The 17911-nt window shown below is 34.5% G+C and overlaps 1 protein-coding gene across 17 annotated transcripts in view; it reads right to left on the reverse strand.

Moving 5' to 3' along the window:
• The window catches only part of LOC119079366 (potassium voltage-gated channel subfamily KQT member 4), a 98188-nt gene that overhangs the window by 44969 nt on the left and 35308 nt on the right, over positions 1-17911 (reverse strand). For 10 of the 17 annotated variants that reach the window (XR_005088158.1, XM_037187224.1, XM_037187235.1 and 7 more), the window contains exons 5-8: positions 12458-12583; positions 12270-12380; positions 10164-10351; positions 9595-9639 (exon numbers count right to left, since the gene is read on the reverse strand). Coding sequence is in view for 16 of the 17 variants with exons in the window: in XM_037187224.1 (XP_037043119.1) it covers positions 9595-9639; positions 10164-10351; positions 12270-12380; positions 12458-12583 (470 nt within the window). In the remaining variant the exon portion in view is untranslated. The remainder of the gene's footprint in view (positions 1-9594; positions 9640-10163; positions 10352-12269; positions 12381-12457; positions 12584-17911) is intronic. The other 7 variants (XM_037187226.1, XM_037187232.1, XM_037187225.1 and 4 more) reach the window with 1 other exon arrangement.

The following is a 17911-nucleotide window of genomic DNA, read 5'->3' on the forward strand; positions in this document are numbered from 1 at the left end:
CCTTGGTGGTACGTTACGTGCTTTAATGTTTGGATAATAGTTGTTTAAGTTCATTCCATAAGTTGTGGAAAGCAATGGAAGTGGTTTCAAAATTGCAATGTCCCAGCGGTTATATCATAAATAGGAAATAAGAGATTTATTGCATGTCCCCTGCGAAAGTTGACCATTACATGACAGTGAGAATATGATCCATTACATTTGCGGTTCATTTAATTCCTGATTGATAATAAACTTTCGCATGGGACAGGCAGTAAACCAGAATATATTGGATGCTGCTAACAGTTTCTACTTTTGGAAAATTGATTTGCCTTTGCTAAGATTTTCCAAAATTTGCAGAAGTCACTATAAAATTCAGAAATGGCTAATCATCTGTTGTCGACAGCAACGACAAAAATAAACGATGATCTTCTGCTAGCGTGCTCTTATATAGCAAAACCTAAACAAAAGAAGTACAAGATTTGGTATCAAACACTAGGTCTTTAAACAAAAGAAGTAACAGATTTAATCATGAAATGGCGTTTCTAAAAGGTTAATAAACTTTTTTCACTAGGTGTAATTTTGGATTTTTGAACATTGGATCTATGGTTGAAAGGGCATCCAGAGATGCTACGTTCAAAATTCCCTGCTGTTCCTATTTTTCGGAAATTATATTTTTCGCATAAGGATTTCCTATTAGGAGTTTCTACCTGGTCTTTGGAAATATGATTTTTAGTGAATCCAAGGGGCAGACCTTTGTAAATTTAGTTTACAGAGGATTTTCCAAAAGAAAATCCTCTGAGGATTTACAAGAATTTTCTGCGGATTCTTGAATGATTTTCAAATGATTTTCTGAAATTTTAAATGATTTTCTCAGTTTGTAACTTTCTAAATTGATTTTCTTCAGGATTTCCTTGATTTTGAGGATTTTCAATTTCGAGGGAATGTCTAAGGATTTTCTATAAATATCCTCCCCTCTAGTGAATCGCGCCTGATCGATTTATTTCCACAAAAAAGGTTTGAGTCAAAATTGTGTACGCCAATATTAACATTTTAAAGAGTTATTTCTAAACCTCGCAGATAAAGACAGAAATGGTCAAAATGAAATAAAAATCGTACCATCGTACAATACTTTTGATTAAATCCGATATCCCTTTTCATTTTTAATAATTCAAAATGATAAAGGCTTCAACGAGTGAAAATAATAGGCTCGCTGTTGATTACTTCATTTCGTTGAATAAAAACTGAAAAGTGAGTAATGGGACATAGAGAACCATATACCGAAAACAAATCCTCCCTTATTTTGTTTGTTATACCAGCCGTGTTGTACACAACACCCATATCTTTTCGTTATTTTATAAATAATTCAGTTGAGAATTTTCTTCGATTTTTCCGTTAAATATTTGATTAACTTTGCTTGTAATTTAATTGATTGAGTGTAACAAATTACTGAAACATTTATTGCCCTTCAGTTTGTGTAATGTGTTTATAGATATTTGGGAAAATCGGAACATTCGTTACTGAGGGTGACGAGGGTGATAGATTTATAATGCTTTGAATATTGCAAACAAGAAAATAAACCAAACGTCGAAACTACAAAGGAAATCGTTTATTCACACCATGAATTGTTTATGCAATTGTTCTGTGATTGGGTATTGCCAACATTCGAAGAAATAAATGAAGAAGAAAAAAACGAAATAAATAAAACAAACACGAAAATAACGAAAATTAACTTTTTATCCGTTCAGTGTTCGATGTTGCATGATTCTGTAAGTATACATTCAACATTGGGGATATAAATGTTCAAATAGTGTTACTACCTCACACTACTATAGTGGACAATTTTCGTTTAGACATAGCGAAACACCAACCAAACAATTATATTTTAAGAATAAAACACTAAAATTCAAAACGAATTTGCAAATCGAAATGCAAGTCCTCAGTGATAAATTAAATAGAATTTTTACAGTGAGTTGTGTATCATTGTTAATGTTTTAAAATGTCTTAGGATTTTGTTTGCTTTTTTCTTTTCTTTTTTTTAAACAAAAATAGTGTACGATCATGCGACAGGTTATCAATCAATTTAGAATTTTTTAATATTTAAAGTTAAATTTAATCAAAAAATACTTTCCTTCGAACTGAAAAAATCAAATCAAACTACATGTACGATATACGATCAAAATGAATTTAAACCCAAAAAAAAGGAAGAAATTATTTCAATAAAATTAAAGTTGATTTCATATCGGTTTTTATACTCATTGACAGACAAATTGATTTTTTTTTAAATACAATTCAATTTGGATTTTGACTAACCTCTCGCTACTTCCTTTCGGATAACGTCTGGCCAATAAATATATCTTTTGCCCGTGAAAGCTTATTGAATAATTAAACATAATACTTGTGATAATCACTGTTCTTGACACATTGGATTTTTTGGTTAAAATACAATCGTTACGTTTACAAATTACAGTATTAAAGTGACGGAGTAAATTTGTCATTGGGTATGTTACACGTTATCCAGTTGCAATTCCTCGAAAAATTGCGACATGCAACAATTAATAGTTATTTACATGCTACACGCGTCGAAAATCGTACTTTTAATGTTTCAAGCACTACATTCGACGCCCTCAGCATGTAAAATTCATGACATAACTCGGTATAAAAATTAAAAGTCTCATTTTCTGTGTTTATTGACCTCGCCCACGCAACCTCAACAAAATTCACTTTTCAACTTTTTATCCCTCGTTATGTAATAAAAGTAGAAAAATAGTTTTCGTGAGAACTTTGTTGATCCGAGGCGTAGTCGAGTTATGTAATGCATCTTACATGCTGAGGAAGCCGAAAGTAGTGCTTCAAAAATTAAAAGTACGATTTTCGACGCATGTAGCATGTAAAAAATATTTCCTTTTCAAAGTGGGGGCAGTAAGGAAAATAGAATATTTTAACTCTCTTAATCTGCTTCATATTAATTTATCAGAACATTTTAAATTTTGTTTGTACAAATTTAAGCCTTTGAACTGATTCAGCATATCTGCCCTGATCTGCTCTGAATTTATCTAATTAAGGTACAGGTAGAATTGCGTCAGATCGATCAGATTTTATATTTATGGTGAGCACCGGTCTTACAAAGTGCCCAGTTGGAACGCATTATGTACCAAGCACTTGAGGGTTTATTGATTGGTTTTACTGAAAATCTACTGGATTTACGTTAGGGGCAATTCACGAATTGCGCCCGTCAAAATTTATGGATAAAATTTCGAACATGTGTGAAGCGCACGCTTTTGTCCTACCCCCTTCCTCCCAAAGAGTGGCCTCTTAATTTACAGTATCTTTACTGACAAAGCTTTGCCCAATAATAGGTCCTGAAGTGGTTGGTACTGGTTCTTAGGGCCGTAAGCAGATGAATTTTTTTTATTTATTTTCCTATTTAGGGAAGGCTGGTTATGGAGCTGCTCCTTCTTCGGCACTAAAAATCAAGACTAGCTCTTTGTTTTTTTAGTTTCCTAAGTTTCCAGTCAGGAAAAAGCCTGGAGTTAAGGTGCAAAATATTGTATTGAAGAATGTCCTCTTACGCCCACTTTGTCATGAAAACGTTTTTGACGACGGGCTCGCTTCTGCATTAGAGTAATATACCCAAATAACATCAAATTGTTAAGTTTGAAAATTTTAAATCAAACAATTTTCTAATGAAAGTTACCTATATAAGTGAAAGTGTAACAAAATTATTTAACTAATAAACGTCTCAGTTCTCAGTCATATACAATTTCACAACTCTCAGTTCCTTTGTCTCGTTTATAGTTATACCAAAATAAAAATAAAATTGTATCGAGAAACCCGAGAAATCCGAGAAACCGAAATTTTTCATTTCGAATGAACGAACGGATTAGTGGACTCTCTGTCTAGCCTATATTCACTACGTTGTCTTTAAAGCACATAAATTTATTATTTATCATTAATAATACCAGCTCTTCAGTGTATGGGCCTGATGGTTTGTTTGATAGAATGAAATTTATTTTTATTCCATATGTCACATGCCGCGATATTCATTTATTCCGTCGATTTATTTTTTATGTGCCCCATCTTAAGTGCCAAGAAAATTACATGTAAAATTGGTCTGTCGAATACGGTATGTGCGGTGAATATTGTATATTTACGATCTTTTCATGGATCATTTTCATTTTCACCCGAAATAAAACCCAAAATTTTGTTAGAATTTTACAGTTTATGTTTACATACGCACACAAAAAGTACCGTAAAGCGAACATTTTATTTGAAAGTACTGTGGCGAAGATATGTGGAAAAATTGAAAGTTTGATTGCGCCGAAAATTGAAAATTCTCAGAATATATTCAAACGAACCATTGAAACGAATTAAGCAAATTTGCTCTCAATTGCTTTAAAAATTGTCGAAAATCTATACAAAAAGTTTGCTACGATGGAACTGCGAAATGAACTTTTCCATCACTCTCCATACATTCACGTGTCTCGCTATAGTATTAACCCAATGTTATACCTTTATTTACTAATCCAGCCTACACTTGAGTGTAATTTCGTTCAACGAAAAATGAAAATATTTCTAAAAAAAATTCAAGTTCAAAATATTCAAGTCATTAACCTCGAGGGGTGACGCACCTTTGGGAAACATTTGATGACATGAAATAAACGCAAGATATATGTATTCACGTACAGTCACTCCTCGCATTGCCTATTAACAGGCTAATAGTCAGGAATTAATTTAGCTAAATTCTCACGTTCTATTTGCTGAGTTTAGGGGATTTAAAAAAAACTTAGTGGGCAAGACTGTCCCACAACTAATCAAAAACTTAGTTCAAAACAGATGCACGATTTTATAAAAGTCTTTCATCTCTAATGAACTAAGTTTTTTATTAGTTGTAGGGCAGAAGAAAGGACTGGGGGCCAGAAAAAAATGTTTAAAAAGAATTTAAGGTCTGACGTTTCTTTGCCGTTTCGTAGCACCGACGTGTCTGTGCTCATGGAATACAATGCTATTTAGATAAACAGTTAACCGCAGAAACGGATCATGTCACACTATCGAATCATAAGATAAATAAAACTTAATTAACGTAGCTCAGTTTCGAATAGGCTTACGATGTTTAGTTTCAAACTATCAGTCTATTCGAATAGAAGCTAAACCAATAAAATTTGATTTTTCTTATAATTCACTAACCCGACACGTGATTTAACTGTTCATATATCTATAGGTTTGTTCCAAATAACTGTAAACGCGAACTTCGACAACCTGAACCACGACGATTTCATCCATAGACGGCATAACCTTTGCTTTTTGCTGAAATTTTGAGGTGCCGTAAACTTATAGTGACACCTTTCAAAAAAATTTACGTATTGAAGCTGCTTCGCGCTAATTTCGGCAGCTCGTTTTTCATGAGCAATTGTTTAGGTTATGTTGCCAATGTATGAAATTTGACAATTCGTATGGCCTTGGAACAGACCTATATGTCCCTTATGTTGCCTGTAGGTGTTCAATTTGAATATAAAATTTGTCTAGCACGGCCGCCCTTTCAATAAATTTTTTATTTTTTTTACATTTCATTCGTCATTTACAATTTTGACGATGACTGATACGATACATACACTCGTCGGGGTCATCCTAGGCTTTAAACCGTGGCCTTATGAGGCATTTTACACACACAGACTCTAAGTCTACTACTTAACTTGTTCAGAAACTGTCCAGATAAATCATAAAAAATGTATGAGCCACTAATATTGTCACCAACGTTTCAATCCTACCTTCAAATGATACTCAGAAAATACTTGACAAAATATACTTTTAGATGAATACATAAAGTTTACAGTGTGCTGTATAAATATATAGTTCGGAAAACAGAAAGCTTTTTCGATTAATTTTACAAAAGCAAAAGTTTGTTTTTTGAGTCAGAACAAAATGTCCAAAAAAATCTAAAGTTAATGTTAGTGATTTTAAAATGGTACTCAACTCACAATTTTACATATAAAAAAGAGTGTTCGGGTAGAATACATTTTGGTCATTCAATAAATCAAATTAAAAAGAAAAGAAAAGAAAAATCCGTTCCAATAAATACAATAGAGCGTTTCAACTCAGTACAAAAGTTATACAGTCAAATGTAGTTCACGAAATGATAGAAGTTTTTTTAATCGTAATGTGATCAATCTGATTGAGGTATATATACATCGAATGAATTCGCAAGTTTTCTTTACAGTTAAACAAAATTGCACCCAATTATTGTAAATGAGCTAACGTTCGAAATTAATGTCCACAGTCAATAATCATTACATCCTCATCAACGAACGTAATCATTCTAATTCGCATGAAAAAGAGTCGGGGTTTCACAATCATAATCCAAATACAGTGATTATCATTAGGCGACCTATTTATACAACATTATTATGCGTATTGAATTACAAAGACTTTCACCGACATAATGATTCGTCGAACAATGAAGATTTCTTCGGCTGTTAAATGAGTCAAACGAATCGTAATTGATTGTTTGAAAGAACATGGGGTAAAAACCGAGCAAAGGAAAGTGAAATTTTATGGAGAGAAGAAGAAAAACATTTTTTTTCTCGTGTTTTTTATTGTTGTCGAAATTGTTATTGTGATTTTGTTACACACCAAAATCGTAAAAAAATAGCAGAGGCTAACGGCTTTTCATGATGGGCGACTTGTGTCTAGTTGCTATACGGTGCGGTATGTACACGACTTATGATTCAGATGATTTTATTGATTTTTGTTATTGGCCATAATAACAATAAAGGACGTGATGAGAACTGTCGCAATTGCAGAGGAATGTTTTGTTAAGGAACATGTAAGAAATATGACGGACGATGGTAGTTGAAGATTTGATGACCATGAATTTGAATATTTTGCATCATTAGGGTGCATTCGAGAATGAAACAAGGTCAATTTCTCGAGAGGGAATATGGCATCAGTTCTCTACGATTCACTATTTCAATGAAAGATGTCACTGCAACAAAGCCAATGTCAACAGAAAAATAATTAATTTTTTATTCGACCAATACTCTCCCTAGCAAAAACAAACTCTCTTGAGAAACTCTGCTTCTTCAAAGGACTTAAAGTGAACCGAATCACGAATCGTAAGCAAGTAGCAGAGTTTCACAAACGTCTTTACGTACTCGTCCCATGGAATGAAATGAAACTTCGATCACATTCAGTGCGAACATTTTACCTTCAAAAATGTTTTCTTATTGTCACAGAGACTTCTTTGGTTGAAAGCTAAATTTAGAAAGTGCCTAAAACCATTTAGAAACTACTAACCATCTGCAATCGACAGCAACGACAAAACAAGCGATGACCTCCGGTTAATGTGGACTTATATAATGAAAAAGATGTTAAGAGTGATATCGCCAAATCTTCAGGTGATTGGGAAACAAGCGGTCTCCGATTTTAATGACTGATAGCTCGTTGGATTCGTCTTTCAATTCTAGGAAACACGTGTCTTTCACTTTTTCTTAAAAAAATTTGTTTTCTGTGAATAGCGCTCAAAAGTGAAGACATGCCAGAGGGTACCGAAAACAGTTTTTCGGCAATAACTCAAGAAAAAAATATTTTAAATGGTTGTAATGTTGTACGATTGTCGGCCTTGAAAAGACCTACAGGTAGAGTATACGCACCGCTTGGTGCTAGTTGATCCACTAGAGTTATGACTAGAAATATAGTGAATGTTCGGAGAGTCCGCCTTCTCTGCAGCTTCGATGTACCACGGAACTGAGTATGGGGTGTTTTAGCTGGCCTCACCCACTATCGTTGCACATATAAATGAACCCAGTACTTTTGGGCTGCAAGCCTACAGAAGTCTTGAAAAAAAAGTTGGTGCCAAAATGTAGATTTTTTTCTTCTTTCTGAGGGCCCAACTGCCAGAAGAGCATCTGGAACGGTACTACGGCAATCATTTTTTATTGTCTACTATTCTTTCACCTTATCAATAGAAAAACGCTTCGCTATGTCGCGAATATATCAGATCCACTATTAGTAATATCAAGAGAAAAATCATTAAAGTTTTCTCCGAGGATTTTAGTCAAATAAAGTGTTAGCGTATAGCAAATGGCCTCAGGACTACGGAACAGTAATTAGTTTTTCAATTAGACCAATATTTGCTACGTGACAGGAGTTTGCAAAACCGTTTGCTCCCACTTGATCGTATCGTTTTTCCAAACTCCTGTCGCGTAGCAAATATTGGTCCAATTGAAAAACTAATTACTGTTCCGGACTCCTGAGGTCATTTGCTATACGCTAACACTTTATTTGACTAAAATCCTCCGAGAAAAATTTAATAATTTTTCACAAGAATTACTAACACTGGATATGTTGTAACGACCTATATTCGAGTCAAAGTGAAGCGTATACGGTAAGGGAATAGTAGACGATACAAAATTACTCACGTAGAACCGTTCCAGATGCTGTTCTGGCAGTTGGGCCCTCAGACAGAAGGAAAAAATCTACTTTTTGGCACCAACTTTTTTTTCAAGACTTCTGTAGGCTTGCAGCTTAAAAGTACTGGATTCATTTATATGTGCAACGATAGTGGGTGAGGCCAGCTACAACACCCCATACTCAGTTCCGTGGTACATCGAAGCTGCAGAAAAGGCGGACTCTCCGAACATTCACTATATTTCTAGTCATAACTCTAGTGGATCAACTAGCACCAAGCGGTGCGTATACTCCACCTGTAGGTCTTTTAAAGGCCGACAATCGTACAACATTACAACAATTTAAAATAATTTTGTCTTGAGTTATTGCCGAAAAACTGTTTTCGGTACCCTCTGACATGTGATCACTTTTGAACACTTTTCACAGAAAACAAATTTTTTTTAGAAAAAGTGAAAGATACGTGTTTGCTAGAATTGAAAGACGAATCCAACGAGCTATCACTCATTAAAATCGGAGACCGCTTGTTTCCAAAGTTAAAAAAATCACCTGAAGATTTGGCGATATCACTCTTAAAGTGAACGAAGTAAAAGATTTTTTTAATCAAATATTTGGGTATTTCGAAAAGAAGTAATAGATTTCATGATTATTGTATGGCGATATATTTTGCTGTTTCTTTAGTGATTGTTGTGTATAACACATGACCTAATATTCAGATTTAACTAAATTTCACCAAATTTCACTAAAAAATCACTTTTGGTGAGTTCTTTGGTGTAATTTGGTGAAATTTAAATGAAATATTTCTCAATATTAGTCCCTGGCTATGACATGTAGATTTCATCATCTGAAAGAGTTCCGGTTTCTTACTGTCGATCTAGGACTTCGTAATAAACATGACATTGGGAGTGCTAAACAAACCTGATGCTCATTCACAATAATATTAGAATAATTCAAAGATCTGTACAAGACAAAATTTCACACACGATTCATAGCATTTGATTGGTTGCAATTAGTCATCTCAATAAAAATGATCAGTGAAGAGCTTCGGAATAAGCTCGGTGGATAGATATATAGCACGTTCAAAGTATCACCATATAGTTTGCAAGTATATTTTAATTGGTGATCGATTTTGCTGGTAAATTAAGTACAAAATACAAAAAAAAAGTTTGGAAAAATAAAACTGAAATCTCATTCACTAAATTTACCCACAATTACCTATATTCACATAAATTCTTAACCAATCTATCCCAGTACTCTGAACTATAAAAAGACACAAACACCAAATATAAATGAAAAAGAAATAAAAAAAATTCGTTTTTTGATCAAAAAAAAAAATTAAAATTTTTTTGGGTTTTTCTTTCGGTTTTTTTTCGTTTAGCAAAAAATTATAAATTTTTGAAGCGCTTTCCTTCTTCATATCTTTTATTTTAGACTTTGTGAATAAAATAAAAAATATTTTAACTTGCGCCACCCCACGGAAATGATTCATTACCTGCTGACATTTACGGTAAGTTTCATTTCCGGCGAGCTTCGCGAGTGAAATAACTTACGTAATTGTTTGGACATTGATAATATTGACTAATGGGATGTAGAAAGCTCTTGGGCTACACACCTCACACTGATCAAATTAAAAATATTGTCCGAACAACGACGTAATCTACTATTTCTTCAACATTTTTTTTCCTCGTCATTGGATTCAAAACGCAAGTCGATTTCGATTTATGTGTAAGATAAAATTTCTCAATAAAGAAAAAAAAAGAGAAAATCATGAAATTACTACTTACGATGGCGGTGGACTGGGTAACGGAACTTGATGTATTTTCCACGTAGCTACCGACACCGAATGCTCGTCGGCTGCATAGCATCTCCACAGGGACTGAATTAATGTTGCAGCTGGCTGTCTTCTTCGTATCATATGCTTTTGGCGTTGTTGTTGTTGTACTTTCAAGGCAAAACCACTGCCTAGTATTCCCTAAATGTATAAACAACAAAATTAATGGTTGGCTTAACATGCCGTACGATTTTCGTATAAATGTTTTGGTTGAATGTGATTTATTAGATTTTGTGCTGTTCGAATGACTGAAATTTGATTGAAATCTGCATTTTCCAGTGATATGTTGTGTGCGGGGTTAAATATGTTCCATTTCATATGTTATATATGAGACGAGAGCGAACTGTACGGCGGGATGTAGTCAGGATTTTATCATTTGTTTGCGATGGAATATAACATCAAAATGAACTGAGATACGTTGACGAATCGCTTCTATGCCTTCTACTTGTGTGTATGATTCCGCAGAAAGATTTACATGGGAAACATGTTGATGGCAAGAAAATTTATAGGAACCACAACCAAGTAACTGTTCGGTTCAACAGTGTTTCATTTGTTACCTATATTTTATTACGAACAGTTTTGCAGCTGTGAAATTAAATTGTGTATGATATGAGAAAGCGCTTTAATATTAATTACAACGTTGTTGTCTCGGTTTAAAACAACTATCGTCGACTGCATAATCGCTTTTGTTACTTAATATTTTATGCGCTATAACAATTTGCAATGTATGAGAGGCTTGTTTCCGGGTAACATTGTTTCGAATAACGCAATCGTCTAGCAGAAAATTCCAATTAAAAGCCACAAATTGCTCATTTTTCTTTTGAAGTCTGAAGTCAAAGCTGGATTTAATCATCTTATTTTTACATGAGAGCATTAATTGTACAACATCATGCACTGGAAGTGGGTTTTTCCAAGCTTTGTGTAGAAAATCCTCTTAAATTTTATAGAACATTGTTCGCAGAATAACGTCTTCGGAGTGTTCAATATCACGGACATGAACTTTACGTACGTATTCGTTTCTTTCTGTAAAGGCAATTGAACCACGAATGACAAATACCTTTGTGCCTAGATCTTTCTTTTGAGTGTGGGAGATTGTTTCTTCGTATTTGTATTAGTTGTCTGATTTTAGTTCGGATGGTTGATGTACCATTACAGATTACAACAGGGAATACCGTAAGACGCTCTTTTTATTAAGAAGATGTTTGTCTTGTGGCAGATTCAAACTTACGGATCTCCCGACTTTGAACCTGCTTTCTTATCCGTGTTGTTATTCTGTCGTATAAGTACAGAAGGGCTACTTTTGGGGGAACGTGTCTTGGAAAAGAGCTACAGCAGTTGAACCCAAAGAAAAAGTTAGCTAATTAGTGCTCGGATTATACGTAACGAACTTAAATTATCGGTGTAGTCGGCTCAGCAGACTCTGCTGTGACAAGCAATGCAAACATAGAGACAATCAGTGTGCTGAATTTATAGCTGAATTTCAATGTGGTCTTACAGTGTAAAACTATTGTTAAAACAATTGAAGTAACAGATTTTCGGTAAATTTCAAAGATTCGATAACCACATTGGTGATATAGTTCCTGTGTGTGAACGGTTAAAGCTCATTAGAAATCGTCTTTCGTTGTTTTACGTTAAGAGAATCGTAGCCTGACCCAAGTGTACAATAATGAATAGGCCACAACAATAACTCACTGTCACCAGAATCAAATATTGAAGCAACGTTAAATTACAGCCTCCGGGTTATCATGACTAAATTAGTTTGTGTTCTGTTTATCTGGAATAGAATAACTGCGACCGGAAAAAAAACAGATGCATTTTATGATAGTTGACGCGTTTGTTACTAATTAATGACTTTATTCATGTTTCATGGTATTGTTCAATTTATCAGTGCGATTGTTCAACATTGAATGTGTGTATTGTTCAAACTGTGAACTACATTGTCAATATAATGTTCAATTGCTGAACAATTCATTCGACAATTTCATAATTAAAATCAACAAATAATAGCCGACGGAAATGCAGCCTCAAGCATATCGGTTGCTCGCAATTATAAACTTACCGCTGGCAGCGCAAAAAACGATATTCCTAATAAAGCACAAAATGATGCTATAATTTTTCCTTGCCACGTTTCAGGCACCATATCGCCGTAACCCACTGTGCATAATGTAATCTGTAAAGACATTAATATGGATTTTAGCTGGTGTGCTGGTTGGCGGAGAAAATGTCAATTAAATAAGTTTCACTTACCACACCCCACCATAAGGCTTGAGCAAAATTATTAAACTTCTTGTTTACATCTTTCTCCATTAGATAAACTAGAAAAGACGCAAATATAAGGCCAAGGAATCCAATGTACAGTGTTGTTATTAATTCCTGTAAGATAAACGAAATGAAATCGTTAACAAAATTATGCATTTGGTGCAGATGAGAAGATTTAGCTTTAGTTCCGTCTTTTTATAAATAGTAACAGTTGTTTATTGCTTCAAAATCATCAAATCTGTTACTTCTTTCTAAGTTTCGTCTAGTGTTTAATACCAAATCTAGTACTTCGTCAGATGTATTATACATTTTGGTTAAATAAGAAGCCGCTATACTGAGCTCATCCGTCTATGGTTTTCATCATTATCGATAGCAGATGACCTGCCACTTGTAAAATGTATCTCATCTTACTATTTGCTATTTCCTATTTCCTTACTATTTCCTATTACTGTATGTACAAGCGAGCAGCTTGGGAAAATTTTCTTGTTCTTATCAATTCTGTAGTTAGATTTATAGTTAAAGGTTTGGGAAACAAAAGTTCAAGCCGCAGAAGGATAGAGTTTTTTCTCTTCCTTTTATCTAAATGTTTCTAAATGCCGAGGCTTTCGCTTCAAAAAACGAAGGAGGAAAAACCAGATCTCCATGCTCACACGAAAACTTTTCACTCAAATTAGTGGACCACAGAACAAAATACTTTTTTAATACAAAAAGCGAAATAGGTCCAGGTCCACAGCCTTTTAAAACTTTCATTGACCTTATATCTTATATCTATTGTATTTTTTGCGTATTTACAATTGCTAAAAGTTTCTTATGTGCAGAATGAGAACCAGCTGAATATCACCAGCTGGTGTACAAACAAAACACTTTGTATTGTATACAATTCACAGACACAGTGCATTTATACGTTAACGTCATCTGCGTGCACATTACACGTATGAATGAAGTAAACACATTGTTAAGAATGTGTTTTGATTTTGTTTATCATACAATAAGTGTGTGTTAGTAGATCCAGCTGGTGATATTCAGCTGGTGCTCATTCTGCATATATGAAACTTTTAACAATTGTATCTATAAATAATCAAATTGCTGATTAAAGAAAGTCACAGGACCCTGAGACCACTCCAATTATTGAACTAGAACTTGATGACATAACTTTATAATTGTACTGACTTTCGGCAACAAAAGTGCTATGGACTGGACATGGACAATTAAGGGGATTGATTTTACCAACTCAAAAATCCACACCCAAGATTGTAGGGAGAGTTATATTCCGTTTGGGTGCGTTCATAATAACCCCAAATTTCGAACTAATAGCTAAGCGCTGTGTGGTACTCAAAGATAGTCGGATCGAAAAAGTAGTGATGCAGCTAGATTAGTCTCGACAAGCTGTGAATGGGGCTGGCTGTAGATTTGCACATTGGTCGAATTCATTTTGATTCCTTTGAAATGTATAAATTCGGCATTGACTCATTCTGCACAATAATTAAGTACTGTATGGTCCCCTATATGTGCCCAGTCTCTCAACAGTTCTGCTGAGTTGTATTGTTCTGTGATTCAAAAGTTCTCAGCGGTAAAATTTTTGGGCCGTCAGTGTTTAGTTATCAATAAAGCAGCTGCCTCATAGCGACACCTAGCAACTAACCAAATTAAACCCTCTAACTTTTTCACACCTGCTAAGCAGAAGGATCACATCAATATGAGCTCCAAAAGTTTTTAATTTCGGCTGGACATTGTGGTTGACATGCAACGAATTTGTAAGGCATCTAGAAGCACACAACGTTTTATTCCTTTGGCTTCATGGTCCATATTTCCGAATAAAGCATGACCCAAAAAGTATGTTTTTCAAAACCATAAAAGTTGAGTTGCACATTCGGTATAGGTATCGTGAATGGCCAGTCCAAGTTAATACTCTCTATTAACGATTGGCAATATAAAACATTTTTTCACCATACCACACCACATGTTTCTATACATATCCATAACACCATTGCTAAAGCACATTTTCATCCCCCATATTAAAAATGTTGAAACAGAAAAAGAGAACTGCCGTTACATTTATGACAAAGGCATGTTGGTTGGAGAAAAAAAAACCACATGACCGATAAAAATAATAACGACAGCGAAGTTACTTTAACTCTCTGTGTGCACTGCGGACGTTTTATACTCCGAAAGCCTTTGATTTTGTTTTTTTGTTGTTATTTTTCATCCAATAATTTATGACTCATAATACTTCTGTCCCGGATGGATGTCCGAATATGACATCCATGTAGTTTTGATTGTAAGGTAAATGACTGTAATTTGCAGTACGGTGATTTTTCTTGGTCTTATCCGTCTTTCTTAGAACCTTTTGATATCAAAGAGCAATGGTCATCTTTATTGCGAAGATTGAACGTTTTGCTTCGTAATGAATCAATAATTAATTGATGAGTTTTTGCATTTAAATTTAATATTTTAATTAGAACGAGGGAGTATTCGAGACGTCATATCAGAAATCACGATATAACACAAGCAAATCACGATCAATCACCTGAATAAAAAAATAAGTTGAACATCAAACAAATTTTCGGGGCCAAAAGAATGCACTATTAAACTACGTAAAAGGTGAACTCGCACACACAAGTTTATTGCTGCAAATGCTTTTTAGCCATGTCATCGACTTGATGACTACTTTTACAAAATTTTGGTATCGAAAAATCGTGTGCGAGTTCACCTTTTACGTAGTCAAATTACCCTACGCCTTAGAAACTGCAAAACTGTAAGTTAATTTGAACGATTCCAATGGCTTCAATCCAAACATTTTAAACAATCAAATGTTTGAAAAGTGCATATAGACAAATCCAAATTTGAATGTATCCATTCGATCAACACCATTAATGGTATTTCCTCACACGTATGCCTACGTAAACACTTTGTCTTTGTTCAGCTAATATTGGCAATGGTAATGGTTTAAAGTTTCTGCCGAATCATCACGCAAAAACTTTCAATTAACTTTGTAACTTAAATTAGTAGGTGTAGGAGAATGGAAACAGCAAATAAACACTTTCAAGACATTCGTTGTAGCGCAGCACGGCATCAGAGTAAAGTAACCCAGGCAAGAGCAGTCGACTTTGACAAGGGACCTAAACCATGCCTGGCTTACTTTAATCTTCAAGTTGACATTTCAAACAATCTGCAACGAGTTTGTTCAACAAAATGTGTCTATTTGTCGAAATGTGTGTGTCACCCAAGGCTGTAAACTTTGGGAAGGTCACGCAGAGCCATTTTATTAGATACGCGGGAACACACCACTTCTGAAGATTTTACATGTAAAAAAATTCACCACATCGCATCGTCACGGCCACGAGAATCGTCACAGAAGGTGAATTTTTGTATAAAATCCGCCATTTTATCTTCAACTGTGGTGTGTCACCCGCGTATCTGTATCTGCGTGACCTCACCAAAGTTTACAGCCTTGAGTGTCACCCGCCTTCGTGGGTGTTTTAACCTGTTCTTTCAGAACCTTGTAGAATTGTTCTCCAACCGAATTGTCATCAGACAAAACATCAACAAAATGGCATTTTGTCGAGGCATTCTGAGTGGAGAAAACAAGGTTAATCACACATGAAAAATAACATGAACTGGTTAAGTTACACAAAATCTTCTACTTCATTTGTTTTGTGCTATATAAGAAAGTCATATCCAAAGGTCGTTGCTTAATAGCAGATGAGATCCAGTGATCAATATTTTTCTGTTATTTGGTAAGTCTGTTGAATTTTTCCTTACACAAAGCTCGTACAATTGATAATCCATTTGCGGAAGTAATAGTTCCATTGGCAATTCAATTGATTTGCCTCAACGCCATGATTTTCTTAAGTAAAATGGATGGAATATTTTTGAATCTAACGAGTAAGCGCCTCCCAACATTGATCTATGCTGTCAACTCATTCCCACCGAAGTTCAAAGCCTTCAAAAGTTACGCATCAATAAGCACAATTTATAGAGCTCAGATACAATTTTCCACAATTTCCGTCTGTGTGGTTTCGGTACTTAAATTATCATACAATTTCTGTGTAACATAAATCGTTCACTGTGTAAGTAATTTGAGAAATTAGAAAACATTGACGCTTTTCATAATCATTTTCTGTTTTATTATCATGTGAGCGTGTGTGAGTGGATGGGTAACCTGGTAACAATGTTTCACATAGTTAAATTCACATTAACGATGAAAAAAGGGGGTGTGCACGGCCGACCGAATGGGTATGAGAGATCTTTAGCTATGTTTATTTATGGTATCCACCTAATACCATAAACATTAAGTCGAGAGTATACGATAGAATGAACGATAAAGATAATAATATTCCAGTTATAATGACATTGGTGACACACACGTTTAAAGAGTGTGATGATGGGTGATGTGATGATGATATAGCATCCGCACGAGATAAAACGGCTAGACTTTGTATGAGTGAAAATTGTTGTAATTATGCTAGTGATATGTTTATACGATTTTATACGATCTGATGGCACATCAAGCAATATGTTGTGCTGTGCTATGAACTATTTATTAGTAATTTATTTCGGTATAAAGTCAAGAGGGTTACAAACTCAAATAAATATTACGTTCCAAGTTGACACCACTTTACATTGTTGTGGAAGAAGTTATGCGAACATAAATTAAGTTTTCTGTTTACATAACATAATTTTATTAAGCTTGTTTAGGTTCTTACTGGAGTAATATCGTCAACAGCATACACATACACGAACATATTATATCCAGTGAATGGTGGTGTTGTGTTAAGTGAATGTGTTGCCTGAACAAATAGATTTTATAAAACGCAGTGCTTTCATTATCTCTCTCTGTAATGTTTTAGTTGCATTGTGGGTCGTTGACAAATTTCCAATCTTAGGGATATGATATCCCAGTATACAGAATGTATTACGAAGGGATTCTGTGGGTTATCTGTTTTTATTTATGCAAGTTATAGTTTGTGGAAGTGCTTTGGTAAGCTGAAATAGTTAAATTTGCTTCATCAACGTTACACATTATACGAGTTTCAGTTCATTGACGGGATGGATATTTACGTTATTTACGACAGACATAACGGTGAAAAACTACAACCAAAAGAATCGATGGGCTAGAGTGTTGTTCTTTAAGGCTCAGTAAACGTAAGACAACTGATAAAAAGTTAGAAAAGCAACAGATTTGTTTATGTGAGCTTGTCGTTTGTAAATATGTTAAAAACTCGTTTATTGTTGGTGAAAAGAATCTCGGGCCATAACCTGAATTAACGAACAAAGAACGTCCAAATGTGTTACGCGAATTTTCATGTACAATTGGAGAAACATACAAAACAAGTAGAAAATAAAGTACGGAAGGAATGTCATCATATGTTTCGTGTTTTTTTACATCTTATGATAACGGAGAGATGATTCTCAACTGCCATATCACTTCACTGACCGTCC

The sequence above is a fragment of the Bradysia coprophila genome, unplaced genomic scaffold (genome assembly GCF_014529535.1).
Source record: "Bradysia coprophila strain Holo2 unplaced genomic scaffold, BU_Bcop_v1 contig_324, whole genome shotgun sequence".
Lineage (NCBI taxonomy): Eukaryota > Metazoa > Arthropoda > Insecta > Diptera > Sciaridae > Bradysia > Bradysia coprophila.